This window comes from Pituophis catenifer, unplaced genomic scaffold (assembly GCF_029215685.1).
Source record: "Pituophis catenifer annectens isolate HBS135680 unplaced genomic scaffold, rPitCat1.0.hap2 SCAF_1, whole genome shotgun sequence".
Classification (NCBI taxonomy): domain Eukaryota; kingdom Metazoa; phylum Chordata; class Lepidosauria; order Squamata; family Colubridae; genus Pituophis; species Pituophis catenifer.
The window spans coordinates 259,114,416-259,136,195 of record NW_027256881.1 but is presented as its reverse complement, the minus strand read 5'-3'; the positions used below and the strand labels follow the sequence as shown (position 1 = coordinate 259,136,195).

General features: G+C 40.2%; 2 protein-coding genes across 2 annotated transcripts in view; one reads left to right on the top strand and one right to left on the bottom strand.

The window, feature by feature from the left end:
• The window catches only part of DNAJC24 (DnaJ heat shock protein family (Hsp40) member C24), a 47,802-nt gene extending 40,826 nt beyond the window's left edge, over window positions 1–6,976 (top strand). Inside the window, exons 4-5 of the mRNA XM_070957522.1 lie at window positions 5,697–5,765; window positions 6,666–6,976. Of these exons, the coding sequence (XP_070813623.1) occupies window positions 5,697–5,765; window positions 6,666–6,787 (191 nt within the window). The 3' untranslated portion in view covers window positions 6,788–6,976. The remainder of the gene's footprint in view (window positions 1–5,696; window positions 5,766–6,665) is intronic.
• Window positions 6,977–6,990: 14 nt separating this feature from the next.
• Window positions 6,991–21,780, bottom strand: part of IMMP1L (inner mitochondrial membrane peptidase subunit 1) — a 47,262-nt gene continuing 32,472 nt past the window's right edge. The window contains exons 4-6 of the mRNA XM_070957521.1: window positions 21,335–21,461; window positions 13,723–13,833; window positions 6,991–7,129 (exon numbers count right to left, since the gene is read on the bottom strand). Of these exons, the coding sequence (XP_070813622.1) occupies window positions 7,061–7,129; window positions 13,723–13,833; window positions 21,335–21,461 (307 nt within the window). The 3' untranslated portion in view covers window positions 6,991–7,060. The remainder of the gene's footprint in view (window positions 7,130–13,722; window positions 13,834–21,334; window positions 21,462–21,780) is intronic.

The window sequence follows — 21,780 nt, the reverse complement described above, 5'->3', positions numbered from 1 at the left end:
AACATGCTTATTTTTCTGGGGCCCAAAATATAGCAGTTCTTCTGGGTTATACAGTTTTATTTTGAGATGACAGATTTGGGCTGGTAACGACAATCTCTGTAATCAAAACATTTTTATAACTACAATATAGTTACAAAGATGCATACTTAAACCAGAGGTTTAGCCTCATTTACTCAGCACTTTTAACCCATTCTGGTCTTCTAATTTACCTTAACTCATGTCCCTTAATTCCAATGATTCTGGTACTGTTTCCTTATTATGTATTCTTATTCTACACTCTTGGGGGTGATGCAATAGTACAGCGGTTAAGACACTGGGCTTGTCTGCTAGAAAGCTGACTACCTGGGTTCATGACCCAAGTGCTGCACAACAGGGTGAGCTTCCATTATTCACCCAAACTCCTGCCAACCTAGCAGTTCAAAAGCATGCAAATGCGAGTAGATAAATAGGTACCACTTTTCCATATTTTCATGCTGGCCACGTATGACGGAAGCTTCTCTTAGACATCGCAGGCTCCCCTGGCTGATAATCGGAGATAAGCATTCCTTCCTTGAGTCAGTCATGACTGCATGGGGCAAATCTTTAAACCAGGGGTCAACAACTTTAAACACTCAAAGAGCCACTTGGACCCGTTTCCTACAGAAAAAAAACACACGGGGAGCCACAAAACCTGGGTGGGCGTGGCCAACTCGATGTCACTCACTCCCACCCAGTCACATGACCACCTAGCCACACCTACCCAGCCACAAAACTATGTCCCCCCCTCTCCCTATCTCCCCCTCTGTATCTCTGTGTCTGTTCCTCTCCCTATCTTTCCCCTCTCCCCCCTCTGTGTCTCTCTCCCTCTGTATGTCTCCCTCTCCCACTCTTCCCCTCTCACCCGCTCTCTATGTATCACTCTGTGTGTCTCTTTCTATATCTGTCTCTGTATGTGTGTCTCCGCCCCATGGCTGAGCCAGGAGCGTTCGCATGTGCAGGGAGACCCTCCTCAAGCGAGCACCAAAGCGCAGCAAAGGGGCTGCTCGCTTAAGGAGGGTCTTAACAGGACGCAGCTTCTCTCCTGCACTAATGCTCCAGCCATCGCCTTGCTGTGTCATCGCCCACCCCCAGCAGCTCTTTGGCCGAGCTCAGAGGGAGAGAGAGAAAACACGCATGTGTCTTTCCTGAGAGTGTAACTTTAACTCTGTTAAGGCAATTGAAAACTTCATGTGGATGTATAATAGTTGCATATTAGGAAATCATGTGAATTGCCAAAGCAATATGTTATTCTCTCTCTTATACAATTTAAATAGCAATTACCTTGAGGATTTGTATTGCCATTTCAAAATGAGGAGTTTCCATTCCTGTCCCATCACTAGTTGGTCCCACCCCTCTTATTTCTTTTTTGGACCTAAAGTGGCAGGAAGCGAAGGCTGCCTTATGTGCAAATGTGGCGCGAAGGCAGGTACAGGGCAGCTTCGCTCCTGCACTCTCCAGTGACCCTCTTTTCCCCTCCTCCTCTCAGGATGCCCGGGCCAGCTGTGGCTGAGCCGGAAGCATGGTATGCACGGGGAGATCCTTCTCAAGCGAGCACCCAAGCTCAGGAAACACACCCGCAGAGTGGGTAGTGGCTCACTTAAGGAGGGTCTCTCCGTGCCTGCGAACACTCCCAGCTCAGCCACAGCCGGCCAAGGGGTTACAAGAGGAGGGGGGGGAGAGTGTAGGAGCAAAGCTGCCCTGTACCTGCCTTCATGCCACATTTGCGCGTAAGGCAGCCTTCACTTCCTGCCACTTTGGGCTGGAGTCCAAAAAAGAAATAAGAGGGGCGGGGCAAACCAGTGATCGGACAGGGAGCCGCGGCAGAGGGCCCAAAGAGCCACTTGTGGCTCCGGAGCTGCGGGTTGTCAACCCCTGCTTTAAACCTTATTGTATATTCTTATCATATAATCTATACTATATTCCATAGCATGCAATGGATTTCCTATTCTGTTGTTTTTGTATTGTTTTGTTTTGTTTTTGCCCTTCTTAGCCAACTTCAGTTTCTCAGTTACTTGTGTGCCAGGAGAAAGAATGTGCAGTTTGATATCACAAATCTGTCAGCTTGTACATTGGAGATTCTGAAAATTCCCTTCCCCCTGCTGCTACCGTTATCCTAGCCTTGCTTTTATGTCCTTGGAGTTCCTAAAGTTGCCAGCACGATGGATGGCAGCGGCTAGTGCCTTGGGCTTCTAATCTGAATACTAGTACTCTGGACTGCTTTGTAAACTCTCTGGTGTATTCTGACAATTCACTGTGCTCTTCTGAAAGACAACCTAGGCCCTCTCCAATCTGCCTACAATCTGGGCCTCTTGATTGTGAGCACACTGGGCTGCTCTCCTTTGTTAATGTTCTGGATTGTTTGACGGGCTTTACCAATATATTCTGAGGTGGTCCACTACTGTCTACATTCCTTGCCACAAATACCACCTTATTTCAGTTACCAGTGTAACTTCTGATGTGACCTCATTTAGCGTTTTTCCTTTTTCTTTATGCTTCCCATCACCATTATGAATTCTTTTAACACCTAAGTCTTGTTGAAAGGGCCAGCTTGTAATACCTTAAAGGGTGGGGCTTGTCAAGGTAGAAGATGCAGAATGCATACATTTATGCTGTTATCACATATTAGAGACAGAACATAGTTTGCAGCCGTATCTCATTTCCACTCTCATCTTTTTTTTAATGATTTATTTCCTGCTATCGGGAAGGAAAAACTCGGGAGTAAAGCCTAAAAATAGGCTTTTTAGCAGTAAGCTTTGCTCTAAATGAATATGGGTGGAACCATTTTTAAAAGTATAACATTTGAAAAGTTATATATCACATTAAATAACTAATATATTTAAAAAAAATTTTTTTTTGATTTATATGCTGCCCTTCTCCGGAGACTCAGGGCGGCTTACAATGCGTTAAGCAATAGCCTTCATACTTTTGTATATTTATACAAAGTCAGCTTATGAGGACCCCACAAACTGGGTCCTCATTTAACCTACCTTAGAAAGGATGGAAGGCTGAGTCAACCTTGAGCCTGGTAAGATTCGAACCTGCAGTAATTGCAGGCAGCTGTGTTAATAACAGGGTGCTTTAAACCACTGTACTACCAAGGCTCTTATAATAATTATTATAAAGAACTGATATCATTATAAAGAACAAAATGATTTTAAAAACAAAAATACTTGCATTAACAAGCTCCAGTGAAAAGCTAAATTGTAATATTTTTTCTTGAACTATTACTAAGGTAGATTAGTCAATAACTAAAAGATAACAATTCGTTTTCATTTCTCTTTCAGTAGCAGCAAAATTTTAGATGTAAATGGGTTAACTTTGTTTTAATTGTATCTGTTTAATTTATTGAAGGTGTGCAGAATTGGTTAGGTCAAAGAGGTTTTATTGATCCAGTAATTATCTCTAACTTGTCTGATTTGTTTTAATTGCCTTCATTAAGATTAATTTAGATGGAACTTTTTCCCTGGGGATCTGTAGTGTAGATTTCAGGTAAAATTAGAATCACAATTTAAGGTTGCAAAAAGGAAGAAGAGACCATAGCCCAACTTGATACTGGTTAATCGGCCGTTAATTAATGAATTGCGTGGGGGAGAAATCATGCTTTAATATTAAAGTGCTAATTAGAATTTTTTTCACTAATACATGAGGGCAGTTAAAATAAGTGTTTAATTTCACTACCAATACATTATTCATAGTTAACTATTGTGGTAGCAGATTGGATACGCCAAAATGGAGAACATCAGTATATTTGTTCTAGAATATTTTTTCATATTCAGTCAGGAGAATGTTCTAACTCAATTTCTTCCTTACATTGATGTGGATTCTAAGTTTGATGTAGTCTCTTTCCATACATTTAACTCTAAAACTTTTAAAATATTATATCCATTTGATATTCTATGAATACATCTGGTACCTTTAATATATCTATACTTAAATATTCATTAAACTTTGTAATATATTAATATTATTGAGCATATCTTACTGAATAATTGTTATTATTTAATTTGAGAAAGAAAGGAATCCCAAGTTAAATTAAGATTTCACTTAAAAAATATGAAATTGTAATTATGTATGCAAAGCAGCGAATGATAAAGTTTTATTTTCTATGGAGACTACTCTATTATCCTGTCAGAAAACCATTATTACATTGTAAATCTCAAATAATTTGTTAATAGATTTGCCAGTGTTAATGATACTATGAGTTAATTATCTAACTACCATCCCATTTTTCACTTTGCATTTGTATTATATTATATAGTGCTTTGTGTGCTGTTAATCTTAATTGTGATTATTTTATCTTATAAATATCACATACTATTATTGCATTAACCTGTTTTTTTATTATATATGTCTAAACTGCATCGGAAGATGTATCTCTCTGTGTGTATGTATATACGCACACATACATCTCAAATAGATTCATTTGTATCTATTAGCACATACTGTCCTTTCTGAAGCGTAAGAAACATTTTGTATAAATATGAAAGATAAACTATAATACTCTCTGTAGATATTTTTGAAATCTTTATTGCCCTGGAAAGGACATGTTGCAGTTTAAACCTATATTGGATCATCGGACCAATAATTTCCACAAAGTTGTTTGTTTTTTCCTGAAATGCTGTAGGAAATATAGAGATACTAATATCAGATCTTAACTTCAACCAGAAGATCTCACATTGGATTACTTGTGGAGCAGGGTCTCTGGAAGCCATCAAAGCTTCTCAAATGCTAACTGCCCAGGCTCATATCAAACATAGGGTTCAGGTGGGCACATTTCCAAGATGGGACAACACCCACACACACCTGCCATTCAAGTATGAGAAGAAACTTTTGTTCTTCAGCAAAACAAATGTTGATTCATTGTATGGTATTAACTTGAATTAGCTGAGGTTCAACATTTTTAGTGGCTTGTTGATTCCCTCCCCCCCCTCCATTTAAGTATTCTTGAGGGGAGGAGTCTTTCAGTTTTGGATATGAAGGCTTAACACAATTTGCACCACCAGTTTAGATGTGCAGTCAGATAGATGGCTGAGCTGGCAACCAGAAAAAGATTTGTGGAGGCACATACATCCTCTTTTTAAAAAAAAAGATAAAACATTTGATGAGAAATGACAAATATTAAACAATGAAAACTGTCTTTTTTAGACTTACCTGCATACAGTGGTTGAAAACATCTGACATGTTTATAATCTTATGTCTCAGAAGAAATATTTTTCATCAACTTTTTATTTTATGTAATATCTACAATAAAAATGCATTGTTCATTGGTATTGTTCTTCCTGATGATAGCTAGAAGAAGCATACAAATGCTGAAATGTGCTAACATGCTTCAGGAGAAAAATAATTGAATGGGGAATGTTGAGATTCATTGTTATGTATCAAAAGCATGAGCAGTTCTTGGAGAAATGATTTAAAACTAAAGTTGTCAGAACTGGATTCACTTCCTGGAACCATGTGTTCTCATCCATTCTTAACCACAGAGGCTCACTTCTGTGAAAGAGCCAGTCTCTTTCTCAGTCCAACCTACCTTACAGAGCAGTTGTTGTGGAGAGAAGACATTGTGATTTCCCTCTTAAGCTCATGAATATAAAACAGAAAACAAATCAGTATTTTGTTGTGAGCTTACAGCCTTTATTTTACACAATGCTGAAAATGATGTCTTTTTTTTTCTCTCATAGAATATGAGTTAGAACAAGGATGTCCAGTGGATACTCAGGTTTCACTTGAAGATATGACCTGGAATCACAGTAAGCTATGTGAAACCACCTGATATGTGAACTGAAATATTAATGTATAAATGAGCACTGCTAGAATAGCAAGCAAGAAGCTGGTTGCAGAGGTAACAGCTGTTTGTTTACACCCCAGAAACTTGTATTCAGAATCTTGCGACCCCTGAAACTGATGATTCTGTTTAGAAATGAAGTCAATCAGAAGGTGTTAGAAATAACATTCATTGTGTTGTCTAGCTCTCTTTTAAAAGCATCAGTACCAATAACTATTACCTCATCCTTTGTCACAAGTTCCATCAGTTAATTGTGTATGTGGTATGAAATACTTTAAGTAATTTAGATTTACTGTTTGTAAAAAGAAACAGTTCTTGGTAATTACATCACTGCCCTTCATTATTCTTTTCTAATCATAACAAACTGATGCATATTGATTGCTCTTTTTTACTGTCCCAGCTTTGATACTGTTTCGGTATATAGCAAATTGCTTTGTGTAATGATTTATTGTGTGTATGATATTTAACTGACTTGATATGTTGATAGAAAGTCTTTCAATTAGTAGTGCAAAATGCTTTTTGTAAATATATGCAAGTGATTGAAAATATATCTGTGGATTACGTTACAGAACAGGTAGTTTACCATGTTCTTCCCCTCTAACTATCAGGCTTTCTGGAATAGCAAAAAGCTGTATCACAAAAGGGATTTACAAACTTGTCTCTCAACCACAATTGAAAATAGGTTTTCTCTTGTGGGTATTGCCTGACTTCATTCCATGTGGGAATATAAAATTATGCCATAGGTTCCTTTTTTATGCAAATTGTTTATTATTCTACCTTAAATATTTAATTCAGGTTCTGTTCAATATAAGCATTTCAGTGATATATGAAGAATCATTGAAACTGATTTATTTTGTTTCAACAGATGATCACTGTTATTCTTTCACGTGCCGATGTGGTGGAAAATACATTGTTTCCAAAAATGAAGTTGAAGATGTTTCATTAGTAAGCTGTGATACATGTTCATTAGTTATAGAAATTATTTGATGTGCCATCCAGGAAATACATCAATGTGGCTGGTATTGTAAATAGCTGGAATAGTAAAGAATAGCTCAATCTTAAATTGTTTAATTCTTGCATTCCAAATGGTTGAATGTGTATGAAAATTCTCAGAAGAAAAGGCATGTGATGATAATTGTTAGGCTCTTTGTTTCATTAAAACTAAATTACAAATAATCTTGAATCTTGATACATCATTTATTGAATATAAAAATATAAATCACATTTGAAAGGTTAAAAAAAGATGACAACATAAATCAATTAGCCTTTACAAATCCTGTGACTGTTGGGACTTGAACGCAGAAACCCAAAATCCGTCAAAGGCCAAAGCTGTGAAATAAAACAAACAATTACTTAACATATTGAGCATCAGTCATCCTTTAGCTTTTCTCTATTTCAACTGAAGTGTTAATGCGGTGTACTGAACATCTTAAACAGGCTAGTACCACAGGTAAGATTTACCATATTTTTATAAGACGCACTCCCCCCCAAAAAAAGTGGGTGGAAAGGGGCGTTGGTCTTACCTGATACGCTCCTTCTCGTTGAGTGGAGATAGCATCCAAGAATGGGTTGTCCTTGTCTGTTATCCAATAGGACTGAATCTGTCAAAGCTGCAAGGATATGCCTACACCAATGGTCCCCAGCTTTTGGCGAAGGCATAGAGAGAGACTCGACATGCCACGATCAGAAGTTCTCCCCCTGATGGACCGAGGACCAGTCAGTCACTAGGGTGGGGCTGGATGCTATTTCCACTCAATGAGAAGGAGCGTATCAGATAAGATACCTTCTCCCTTGAAGTGGAGATAGCATCCAGGAATGGGACATACCAAATCAGTCGTCCTTATGGGTGGACCGCAGCTTGGTCCGAGGTCCCCTCATCTGCATGCACCCTCTATAGGACCCACCTACCAAAAGCCGCCTCAGCCAAGGCATAGCTGTCCAGTTTATAGTGCTTGATGAAAGGGGACGAGGAGGACCATGTAGCTACATGGCAAACCTTTTCCAGGGAGGCTTGTATTGCCCACACCTGTTGTGGTCCGCCAGCAGCCCGCGGAGCTAGCAGTGGAGTCGGACAGTGAGGAGGCTGGGGAGGCATGGGCCAGTCCTGGAGTCTGGGAAAAGCCCAGACGAGGGCTCTGCATCAGAGGCAGAGATGGGACCAGGGCCATCTGAGAGTGATGTGCGGACTCCGGAGCTTCCACAGTCAGACAGCAGAGAGGCAGAGGAACAGGAGGAGCCTATTCCTAGTCCATGCATGCACAAAGCTGCCAGAAAGCAAGAGCAGCTAAAGCAAAAGGGACAACTCGGGAGTAAGGCCAGGAGATGATTGCCTCCCATAAGGCTTAAAAGAGCAGCAAAGGTTCTTAGGCTCTGTAGGAAAGCAACGTTGCTAAATCTGTTTCCCAGTCGGCATCTCTTATTTCTGAACTTTGTGGGACTTTGCCAAGAAAGGCCTTTGGCAGGGTGCCAAAGAAGATAAAGGTTTGTGATAAGCCCGAAGGACTTTTTCGGAAGGACTTGTTTTGGAATTAATTTGGACTAAGCTGGAAATGAAGTAATTCTCAGCTGTTATAATAAAATAGTTTTGTTTGAGAATAATTGTGTCCTGTAATGACTAAGTGAGCCTAGGTCACAACAACGCCGCACTTGTGGCTGCACTACTTATGGAGTGTGCCGTTATACTCTTGGGCAAAGGAAGGACCTATATCTCGTAAGATTTGGAGATACACACCCGAATCCAGCGGCCCAGGGTCGATGGAGTGACCTTGGCTCCTAAGGAGGTGGGGTGGAATGATACAAAGAGCGACTCCGACTTCCTGAATGAGGAAAACCTTTTGATATAGATTCAGAGTGCCCTCCTCCTGTCTAGCGTGTGCCACTTTCATTCCAAGGAATACACTGGATTGGGGCAGAAATTGGGCAAGATAAGCTCCTGGGCCTTGTGGAATCACGAGTTCACCTTTGGTATGAAGGAAGGGTCCAAACATAAGATCACTCTATTAGTCTGAAACACATAGAGATCTCTCCGGATGGATAGTGCCACCAACTCCAATATCCGCCTGGCCGATGTTATGGCCACCAGGAATGCCACCTTGCAGGTCAGTAAATGCAATGTGGCCTCCCTCAGTGGTTCAAATGGGACCTCGGTCAGTGCCTGCAGTACCTTAGTAGGTCCCAAGTAGGGTATTGGTGAATAGAAAACCCGTGGTCCTAAAGCACCTGGATGGTGATTCTGAGATCCTCCTGCACCCAGATTTTGGAGGCGGACTGGATCAGAATATCATCCAGGTAGCACTGGACCAGTAAAGGGAGAGCCCGTAGGTGCACGGCCAGGGCAGCAAGTAACTTAGTGAAAGCCCTGGGTGCTGAAGAGAGGCCAAATGGCAGTATATACTGATAGTGACGGCCCGCATAAAAAAATCTTAGGTATTGCCTATGGCCGGGAAAAATCAGGACATGGAGATAAGCCTCTGAGATCGATAGAGGTGAGGAAGTCACCCTCTCTGACACCATCCAAGATGGACTGAAGCGAATGCATTTTGAACCGCTAGTAGATGACAAGGCGGTTCAGCATTTTCAGGTCCAGAATTGCCCTGTACCACCACCCCCCACACGAGGGTTTCAAAATTACAAAGAGGTGGAATAGAACCCCATCCTGTTGATCCCCCAGAACTGGCTGAATCGCTTGTATCTCCAACAGATGTTGAATAGTGGTTTCCATGAGTCCACGTTTGACCCTGTTCCCCGAAATGGGGCAGGGAATAAAAAACCTTGGGAGTGTGGAGAGGAATTCCAGGGAGAGGCCTGACCAGACTGTCTCCCGAACCCATGCGTCCGTAGTAGTGCTCTCCCACTGCCTGGCAAATTTGGCCAGGCATTCCCCAATAGGAGTCGGGATTGAAATTACTTCTGCTGCCTGAAAGAACGGCTTCCTCCCCCTCAAAAGGGCTGTTTAGGGGGGAGCTGCTTATACCTCCCCGCCCCGTCCTGCTGCTGGTCCTGCCTTTGCACAAAGGGGCGCTGTGGTCTCTGTGGCCCAAACCCGCTATCTGGCCCTCTAAAGAACTGGCAGAGGAAATAAGGCTGGGGGTGGAAATCTGTCTGCTGGGAAGGGGAAGGGAGGACCTTACGTTTGTCCTTCGATTCGACCAGTATTGGATCCAAGGCCTCTCTGAACAACCACTCCCCTGAGAACGGGGCGGAGGCTAGTCTCCACTTATGTTTGGTATCCGCCTGCCACTGGCGGAGCCACAGGAGTCATCTGGAAGTCACTGTAGAGGCGGTGGCCATTATGGATAGCATGGCCAACGCTGCCACCGGGCCATCCACCGCAGGCACCTGAAGTGCCCTGGACAAGTCTGGGCCCACATTGTAGAACCTTTCGTCCAGTGAGCTGGGATTTGCTCCCGCCCCTGGAGAGGCCCCCTGCCTTTGCACCACATTCAAAAATAATCTGGGCGAAGGCACCACCTCGGCCTCTGCCATTGGTTCTAAAAACAGTGGGCCCATAGGCTCCACTGGATCTGGAAATGGCTCTGGAGCTGGCAAATAGCCAGCGATGTGAGCTGTGTTCCTAGCCTTGTACAGCAAGGATTTAAACAAGGCTGGCCAGAAAAGACCAGCAAAAGCTGGCTGGTCAGGTGGTAAACCCTCGTCTCTGACAGCTCTAACTCCCTGGGCATCTCTTCCTCTGAGGGTGACTGATTGGAGGAAGCAGGGGAGTATGGTTCCTGTATGGGCAAAAATTCCCCTGAAGCTTGAGGCACCAGAGGGAGATCTAGAGACAAGGGATAGTCAGATCTAACTGAAGCAGCTCTCTGGCTTTGCTGTAAAACAGCTGCTATCCCCTTTTGTATAGCCTCTGATATTAAGGCTTCCATGCCAGAAGGAACTTGAAATTCCTGGGCTTCCCCTGAGCGGATTCCTACTGTGGTCGGAGTAAAGGTCGCTTCCTTAGATGAAGCCCTTTGCCTTGAAGGCTTTTGCCAGGCAGAAGAGGCAGAGAAAGGGTGGGATGGGAGCCAGACTGTGACTCACTGTTAATGGGCAGAATGGCTTCAGCTCTTGAATGCTGCTCTCCAGCGCCATCTGGAGATAGAGTCTGTGGAGGCCTGTTTTCAAGTGCCTCAATTTGGTCCAACAGCTGTCCCACATTTTGGCAGAAAACTGCCTGACTGAGGGCTGGAGGCGCTCTCCTGCGGTCAGCCTCCTTCAGCTCCCTGGCCACTTCCCAATTGATGGCCTTCTGGCACCTTGCTGCCTCTCGTTCTGCTGCCTTGGTAGGTGTAGCCATGCCCCTAGACCTCTTTAAGAGCTTTGCGGCTGCTTTCTGGCTTGCGGGCCTCGATCCCGAGGCCCCAGAAGCCACTCTAACTCTCCATGCCCTGTTCGGGCTCTTCCTTGTTGAAGTGGCTTCTCCGCTTACAGCGGCAGGCGCGGTTTCCATTTTAAAGCTCCTGCCGTGTAGACATGCCTCAAGGGGTCTGCTGCGAAAGGAAAGAAAGGCGGCAATTCGTAAGTATGCCCAGGGACCGGGAAGGGACTCAATCTTTGGGTCTTGTTCTGGGGGACTGTCTAATGACAGTCCAAGGCTCACCTTTCAGCCGGCCGCTCTCTGTAAGCGGTGGAGCGCTGAAGCTCTTGCCGATCTCGGAAGCGCGGGAGTGCTGGTTAGCTCCACAAATGCCCCAGCTGGTTCTGCGAGCAATGCTCGACTGGATGTCTTGTCAGGATCATCTCCTGGTGATCTGACTTGCCGCAGAGCTCGGCACAGAGCTCAGCAGGCTCGAGCTAAAAGCTCTTCACGCTGGAATTAGTTGGTGATACAGTTGTCAAAGTTCTGAAAAGAGCTGTCACATTGGAGGTATAGTCAAAGAAGGTGAAGTTCAAAGGTGGAAAAGTATCCAGGAATAGGTGACCTAGTTAAAAGCACGTCTGTCTTTAGCTAGGACTGAGTCAAAAGCTGGGGACCGTTGGTGTCAGCATGTCCTCGCAGCTTTGACAGACTCAGTCCTATTGGCTAGCAGATGAGGACAACCCATTCTTGGATGCTATCTCCACTTCAGGGGAGAATGTCTATGCGTCTTATTGAGCGAATATTGTAGCGGGGGGAAGGGGGTTGGTGCAGTGCCGATCAGCTGTTCTAGGTGGCTGGAATCACCGCCGCCTATCATTGCTGCCGCCCATTTGCAGCAACCGGCAGCGAATGGGCTGCGGAGGCAGAAGTAGGGTTTTTTTCCTTGTTTTCCTCCTCTAAAGCTAATGTGCGTCTTATAGTCCGGAGCATCTTATAGTCTAAAAAATATAGTACATATGCTCTTCACTTAAACTACAGTGTTGGGAGAATTTCAAGAATGAAATATGTTTATTTAATAAGTAAAATATTTGGAATTTTCTGGTATGAATTATAGTTCCAATCTCTCCCTACTGCTTCTCTGGATACACATCATGGCAAAAATACATACTCAATGGTGATTGATCAAGATTTCAGGTGATATATTAAGATTGTTTAGAAAATTAGAACGTTTATATTGGTTTAATTTTCTCACGTTTTTTTCTGTTAAGGCTAAATATTTTAATTGGGTCCCCAACCCCCAACCCCTAGACCATGGACCAGCATAGGGCTATGGCATGCCAGAAATCAGGCCACACAAACAAGTGAAGCCCCATCTACAGGATGCAGACAGCATGCAACACCACTCCCCCTCCGGTCCATGGAAAAACCTCTTTTCACAGAACTGGTCCCTGATCCCCAAAAGCTTGACGGCCACTGGTTTAAGATAATGTGAATATATATATATATATGACCAATTCTTTAAGATGTATATATGACTATTATGGAGGATTTGTTTTCTTTCTGCATACATCAAAAATTATTGGTACTCTTTAGGCATACACTCATCTAAACAAAATAGATGAATTATGAATAAATATTATCAGATATGAGAGTTAACCAGCAAACTACAATTGCATAAGAAACGAAACAGATGAAATGCACCCAGGATGAGGCAGGAAGCCAAAATAATTTTTAAAAATATATCATTAAAATCTTCTGTTTATGAGAGAATGGCATAAAACCATTTTTATAAAATGATCCATCACACTAAAAGCATGTTATGCTTAATATTGAGGAAGAAAAGGGTGGCTTCTATAAGGAAAAACCTTATATTACAGCCATTTATGTTATTTGACACTCTGAACATGTAAATATTGATCTGGAAGATTTTATACTTCGATTTCTGAAAAGCTTTTAGCAAATCCCTCGCTGAGGATTTCTGAATCGACTAAGCAAACAAGGAATTAGAGTTCAGGTACTCTTAGGAATCAATAACTGGTTAAAGCAAAGCAGTAATCAGCATAGGAATAACTGAAGAGAAGAAAAGAAGTGGAGCCGCTGAAGGTGTGGAATGAGTGGTATTTTAGTACTTCTTGTGGAAGTGAAAAAGCCTTTCAGGGGTACATAAGGCAGGCCACTGATTTTCTACATATCACATCATATGCTGCTACCAAGGAAAACATTGTAATATTTGGGAAGCAGGAAGAGAAGCCCCATTGTGTGAATTGTTGGGTCCAAACTAGTATATTTACTATTGTTATTTTTGCTGCAAAATAAAAAAATGACAGTTCAAGATGGTGGTATTTTTATAAGTGAAAAGAGAAAATCAAATGAATTGTTGAGAAAGGGAGAGAGATTGTGTGTGTGAGTGCATGCGCACACACAAATTTTTATGTAGGTAGATACTTAACTAATACTTTGTAAAGGCTTAAACACAATCTTGTTTAAGAAGATCATGTTCTTTGTAACATTTTAACACCCTGGTCCCTGTGCTTCACTAGCTAATGAACATGTCTCATTGTCATAGCTTAAGCCCAAAGACTATAACAACTGTTAAATTAACACATTTTAGATTGTAGGAATATACCTTAAAGCAAATTCGTCCTCTTATCAATCCATATGGAACAGGACCATAACACCTGGAATCTGTAGAATTCCTGAGATTATCACCTTCTAACCAAACATGTCCTTTAGGTACCTGAGAAATATTAAAATTAAAGAACAAATATGTAGGTGAAAAGCAGTGCAATTAATACAGTCTAGTTTCATACGTTATACAATTGCAGCAAATGAATAATTTTACACTTTTAGATTCAGGGGGAGGAAATCCAATAAATACTCTGTCATAGGCTCCCCAAAACACTGCAACACAGATAAAAATCTACAAATGGAGATGTTAGGTTGGACCGGTATGACATTCATTTATTTAATAGACTTTAAAAGAGTTAATTTAGGATGTTGACTGAAAATCTTGCTCTACTGTCACAGTAATAGCATAAGCAGGGCAGCCACACACTCATCAACATCCTGAGGCCAGCACTAAGGCTAGACCAGTTAGTAAGCTTCTGATGAACTAAATGGTAATTGATTGTGACATCAATTACGAATAATCTCATCATTTTATCAGAGAGGACTTGTCAAAGTTCTAATTAATATCACAGTTCATTCTATGTGCAGGCAGGATTCACAACACATAATATTGTATTAATGACCATCACAAACCAGCAAGTCCCTCCTTATAATTTAAAAATTAATAATGGTGACCTTACAATGTGACAGAAGCCTTTTAATATGTACCGCATATGAACAACATGCTAGGGATTCAGCCATAAAGAAATTGCTTTATATCAATCATAGTACAACAGCTATAGAACAATTCCTGGACTTATATACACTGAAATAATTCAAAGGCTATTAAAACTAATATGAAGTTAAACATTTTAGAACTCGGAGATGAATTTCTAAAATAAATGAATGAAAATAAAAAATAAAAATGATTCCTCCTTGTCCCAGAGGGCAGGACCAAAATGAAAGGAAGAGGTGAAACATGGAGGGGAAATTTGGGTTGGCAGAGTGAGAAGAACTGGACTGAACAAGGGAAAAAATGGAAAATTTGGTGGGTATGTAACAGCTAAGTGGTTTGAAACTAGAGAAAACAAGCACTAGAAGATTTGTTAGTTGGAAGATGGCAAGTCAATGCAGAGTGAAGAGTGGTTGTTGAATGTTGTAGACAGAACAAGAGAAAAAAGAGGTGACAAGACTAGCTCTTCTGAAGTGGTGGAAGGGGAGGACACAAATCCAAACTCCATTTATCCTCTAAACAGGAATGCATCTGTTACTGCTTTGGGTTGGCGATTCTAGGTATTTTACCATCCCTACGTATTTCTCAAAAGCAAAAGGAAAATATGCTGAATATCAACTTAAGGGGCAGGCTTAAATGTGGTTCCAGATGGGAGCATATTTAAGAACTGACTCCCTGCATCCTTCTTGGAGAAAAATGCCAACTACAACTTCATCTACAATTTTCCCAAGGGAAAGACATCCTCCCTAATATTTTGCGCTTTGTTGTTGTTGTTAGTTGTGAAGTCATGTCCGACCCATCGCAACCCCATGGACAACGTTCCTCCAGGCTTTCCTGTCCTCTACCATCCTCTGGAGCCCATTTAAGCTCACGCGTATTGCTTCAGTGACTCCATCCAGCCACTTTGTTCTCTGTCATCCCCTTCTTCTTTTGCCCTCAATCTTTCCCAGCATTAAGCACTTCTCCAGTGAGTCTTTCCTTCTCATTAGGTGGCCAAAGTATTTGAGTTTCATCTTCAGGACCTGGCCTTCTAAAGAGTAGTCAGTGTTGATCTCCTCTAGGACTGACTTGTTTGTTTGCCTTGCAGTCCAAGGGACTTGCAGGAGTCTTCTCCAGCACTACCATTTTGCTCTACTATTACCTTAAAAAATGAAAGTTTTCAGAAGTCTAGAAAATAAAATATCTTCAAACACTAACAATCAGCTGGAGGCCCTACTAACACATTCCTAGCATGAAGGATCTCCTTAACAAAGCCAATGATGTATGTGAAAAGGGGAGCGCGCCTTATGCTTACAAAGGCATTAGGAAACCCTGAACACAAAATACAATTTCCAACTTAACCAGAGTGTATTAAACACGTTGAGAAAATCTCAGTATTTGACAATCAGTCCCCAAGAATTAAAAGCCTAATGGATAGCATTAGGACAATAATGGACAGGGATAAAGGATTGGCTCAGTTTTGGAGTTAACAGAACAGCCAGAGTCAAAATTTTATTAAAGTTTACAAATACAAAGATAAATTTTACTACAAACAGGAAAGTATAAAAAGGTGCAGAGATAGAAAAAATATATGAAAGATGACTCTGTCATCCTCCAGAAAAAGTATAAACCATTTCAGTAACACCTTCTCTAATATTTCAATTTAAAAACACCTCTTCTTCCCTTATTAGTAAAACACATTGTAAAAACACATTTTTTAGTACTAATCAACAAAAGTCTATTGAGAGCTACCAAAAATAGTAAGATACATATTTTAACCTTCAAAGAAATCCATTTTATAATCCAATCACTTTCTTCAAGAAATAAAATAAATCTCTTCCCACTTACAAACAGATCTTTGAGGCCTTGTCATTTGGTCCTGGTCCAAAATAAATCTCATTAATAGCTATCAGAAACCACAACATACATATTTTAATCCCCATCAAATTTCACTTTATAATTCTGCTTAATTTTAAAAAGCTTGATCTTTAATCCTGTCAAATATAATTCTATATGTTGATTTCTTATCATTTTCTCTATCTCCTTTTAGGATCAGCTTCAGTAGTTTAACCCATCCTTTTTGTAAACCCAAGATTTTAAAAAAACTTTCCAAATCATTCTCTTATTTGTATATCCCCTTTAATTATTAAGACATTGTAAATCCATCATGTCATATTTTCTGTGTCACTTTTGTAATATGGCTTTTTTAAAAGTTCAGATCTACATTCAAATCAGCTTCAGCCTCTTTTTTATTCAATATAATCTGTTATTCTTTTATATCTTCTATTATAGTATCAAACAAGTAATTTCTGAGTATATTGTTCCTAAATAGCCTTAATTTCTTTTATAGTTAAATAATATTGCTCTATTGTATTACTGGATTGCTTCTCATTTAATTTAATGAGCTTTAGCTCACAGAATTCTCAGTAATAACCATGCAGATTGGGAAATATAGGAGTAAAAGTCCATATTTCTGCAGGGCATCCAGGTTGAAGAAATCTGGCCTGAAGATTTCTTATCACAGAGATAGTTGTGTGTCCCCCATCCCTAGGAAATTAAATAACATGTTGAGCGTACTTGTTTTTAAACACCCCATGTCTTGATTCAGGAATGGTATAGATTCAGACAAGACACAGGCTCACTAGGAAAATGTACTTCGTTGTAATAATTTGATAGAAAATAAACTTGACTCTACATTCAATAGTTTGTCTTATTTTTGCTCTCTTATTCTAATAATCTTATGTAGTATCCATCATCTTACATAGCTTTTTTACACTGTAAACTAGAACTGCTGCTGTTACAATTTGTTTTCTATTTTTCAGTTGTCTTCTTTTGTATTTTTCTTCATCCTATAATTCTGACTTTTTGAAATCCTTAATTTACTCTTCTCTGCCCATCCGTAACCTGAAATTCATCTGCGCATTGATTCCGGTTGACTGGAAAGCTGCCATCTCCTTTGCTGATTTTTTACCTAGCACCAGTTGTGGAAAGGTGAACTTTCTTGAAACAAGAAAATGCTACATGCAACTGTTTAGGTCAGTTTTTTCCCTGTGGTGGTCAGGTGCACAGCTTGGGCATGTTGGCAGTTCCACAGTAAAAATAAAAAGGGGGGGTTTTGAACTCTTCGAATCATTTGCAAGCTGGCCTGTAGATTTCAAAAAGAAAGAAGTATAAAAGAAGTCACAGTAGGTAGACAGAAGAGGGGTGGAGAGGTCTTCTTCGTGTTGTGGGAGATGCTACTGCAGAGGTGATCGGACATGGAACAGAAGAGGTGACAGCTGAGAGAATGAGGATTAGATGATCCTTAGCCAGGAAGAACTAGGAAGGAGCTTGAAGCAGCTAAAGCCAAAAAATGAACCTACAAAAAGAGCCAGGTGGAATCCAGATTGTGGTCAGACTCCATGTGGTTCAGGTCCTAGAAATCTGGTCATGAATGTGTTAAGGACAGAAATTATTACCATTTCTAACTCTATACTGATATAAGTAAACATGGGATGAGGAAGAAACTAGCAGCTGAGCATTGGTTTTACAAAGCGAAGGAATAAAAATGTAAATACTTTGGTTAACTTCTATTAGTAGACTATATTCTTAGATTTATTATTGTTTATATTCATTCTTGGTCATTATAGATATAGATATAAACACATTCTCTAAAAGTCTTGAAAATATATTTTGCACTAAGCTTATATAGTGAAAAAACAGCATTGTATAAACTTGTCTTATGTGTCTGATTTCATTCGTATCCATTCATATGCTCTGATACCAACAAGGATCTACTATTGGTAAGGTGATGTGGTCAGGTATAATACTGCTCAGATCTCCTGGTTTCTCTCTGGATTTCTTATTGCCCTTATAGCTATGGGGCAATATCTCTATTGTTTGGAGCTGATCATTTGGATTGTTTGCAATGCTGGTCTCTCTGGCTTTCATATTTTTGGAGGCCCTCCAGAAGCAATTCTCTGGCTACCAAAATTGCCATTCTTCTGCTCTCTGAGTCTTTCTCCCATTCTGCTCAGTTGTTGTTTCATTCAATTGCCTCTCACTATCAGTACTTATCTGCCAGTCTTGTTCAGCCACTCTATGTAACATTGGGGCTGTGCAAGACAGGAAAAATAAGACTCTCCACATTCTCCTCCCAGCGCCATTCTTTTATCGTGTCTAAGACTTTTAGATACTAGTCTGCTACCACTTGGCTTATTGTGGTTCTGTGGTCCAATCCTGAATCCTGGCATTCTGTGAAAAATGGTCACATAAGTCACTTTTTTCAGTGCTGTTGTAGCTTCAAATGGTCACTAAATGAATGGTTGTAAGTCAAGGACTACCTGTACAGCTCCTTTTTAAAGAGCCGACTCACTCACTGTTCATAAGACATAGGTGAAGGGAAGGATGCAGGTGCATTCCTTTCTCTATGCCAATTTGTCATACTCTCTTTTCACTTACATATTGGACTGCCTGGAATTTAGAAGGTTTTATTCCTAGAGAAAGGACATTAATATTTTGTTTGCAAATTGAAAGCACTGTGATTATCACATGATTCTTAAGAGAGATGTGAATTTTTTTCATTTTGCTTCAGCTCCAATTTAAATTGGATTATTTTCCAAAATAAAGGCAATGATTTGTCCACATCCTATTAAGTATTGCCTATTGAAGGCTAATTAATCTATAGTTATCACAAACTGCTGAATAAGACCTGTTCTCAACCATAACACAATTTTCAGACTGTTAGCTTTAGAGATAGCCACAGGATGATGGTGCACCTCTTCTCCAGAATGAATTTAACTTCAGCAAAGAGTAAACATTTTTCTCTACATCAGCTGCAGCCAGGGCATTAAAAGTGTGCAGTAATTGATCATCAGTAAAATCTTGCTGAGAAATGAAATTGTATATCATTTTTTTATCGCTGTTTGCATAATGCAGTTTTGTTAGTATACATCTTGCCTGCAGTAAATGACATTATGTCTTTCTTCAAGCAACAACTTCAGTTTGTAAATACTAACGGAACCGAATAAATATAAACAAAATACAATGTACATATTATTCAATCACATGCATATATAAAATGTGTATGTTTTTTATTTATGCTGTTCTAAAGATTGGGATTAGTGCACAACAAAGGAATGTAAAACAACAAAAGTATTCCAAAATTTATTTAATGTCTGAACCCTGCTATTCAGAGTGTAAATGTAAATATATAGTTTGATTTAGAGTAAATCATATTAGCTATTTGAACTTTTGATGTATGCTTTAACATCTTCTGCTACTAAATACTTTTCAATCCTACGTCTACAAATGTTTTAAAAAACTGGTTTAAATTTATATAAATTACATTATATATTAAAAACCAAATTTATTTATATATATATATATATATATATATATATATATATATATATATATATATATATATATTTGATTTATATGCCGCCCTTCTCCGGAGACTCAGGGCGGCTTACAATGCGTTAAGCAATAGTCTTCATACTTTGGTATATACCTGCTTAGTAGGGCTTTCGGCCCTCCCAAAGGGTGTTCTTTTTTATACAAAGTCAGCTTATTGCTCCCACAAACCGGGTCCTCATTTTACCTACCTCAAAAGGATGGAAGACTGAGTCAACCTTGAGCCTGGTGAGATTTGAACTTGCAGTAATTGCAGACAGCTGGTGTTAATCACAATGCTATCAGTCTGCTGAGCCACCAGGCCCTCATCAGTAAAATGTTGCTTTATATTTATTTATAAAATGAACAACATGCTATTTATGTATTCTACATTTTTCCTTCAATCCTGTCCACTCAGATAATGTTTTACACAAGGTTCTATGTATTAAATCCAACTTGTCAGAAAAGTGCCAAGTTGTCCATGTCACTACCAAGGAACTACGTTTGGAAACCCTCCAATAAATTATCTATTACCCTGTTTCCCCCAAAATAAGACATTCCCTGATAATAAGCCCAATTGGGCTTTTGAGCACATGGCAATAAGGCCAAGCGCTTATTTCAGGGTTCAAAAAAATATAAGGCAGGGTCTTATTTTGGGGGAAATATGGTAATAACAGCAAGCATCAGATGAATCTTTAATTTTTTGTGTGGTCTCTGGTATACGAATTAATGACTACAACTAAATCTGCCTAACTATTTGATTGATTTTGGATGGCTACAATGTTTCCAATTCCCATCCAATGATCAGCTTATTTCATGTCAAGAACCACTCCATTTACTTTTCTAAAAAGTTCAAAGCTAATGAGTAATTAGATGGTCATAAGTGAAAGAGGTGAACATTATACATAACTCAAGAGACTGGAAAATTTAAAACATCTATCATATTAAGAAACCAGGACATAAAGATTGAACTCTTAATATACTAAGATGTTTCACATTGTCATTAAGATTGTAACTAGTGCAAAACAGTGGTGGTGCAAGATTGTTTCTGTTCATGTTTTTCTTTCCACTATAGTCTCTGTATTGTATTTCAGTTCTTTTCTGAGAGGTTCAAAGGAAACTTTGCAAAAAGCTAACTATAGGGAGGAAAATACAGAAAATTCCTTTCTGGCAGGTGTGTCAAACTCAAAGCCCACGGGCCGAATCCAGCCTGCGGGGTGCTTAAATCTGGCCAGTGAGGCCGCCCTAGAAACAGCAAAGGACTGGCCCCTGGTGCCTCTGCCAGTGAAAACGGAGCTCGTGAAGGCCACATGCAGCCCTCCCGAGCTCCGTTTTCGCTGGCAGAGGGCTGCAAGATGTTGAGCTGGCCATGCCCACCCCGGCCACGCCTACTCAGTCCCCCAAGGTCAAACACAACCCTGATGCAGCCCTCAATTAAATCGAGTTAGACACCCCTGCTTTATGATATATGAAATTTAATTAAAGGCATGAAAACAAAAATGCCACTACAAGACATGAAAGATTTGAAAGCAAAATTAATACTTACATAACTGTGGGTCTTTATAAAATCTGAGGGATTGCTTGTACAGATTTTTTCTCCTTCCAGGCCCATTACTCTTTTACAAATATTTGTTTTGGGATCAGATGGGTTTTTTGCAATGATAATATCACCTCTACGGAAAGGTCATAAGGAAAAGTCAGCAAATCTTGCAATTTGTTAAGTGAAAAACACAATTTAAAATCTATCCCAAATCAGGTATGTGGTTATTCTAATGTAGCCCACATCCTCCAGGTACTTCAGATTATTTTGCTTTTAGTCTACTGAGCAAGAAAATTCCAGTGCTGCAGTATTAGAGGATGGGAAGGTAGTTGTTTTTACCTGCCAACCAAAAGACTAGATCAACAGTCCCCAATCTTTGCGGCTTTGCAGCCTGGCCGGGGGGTGGGGGGAGGAAGAGGCTGGCCTGCGCCCGTCCGCAGATCAACTAGCAG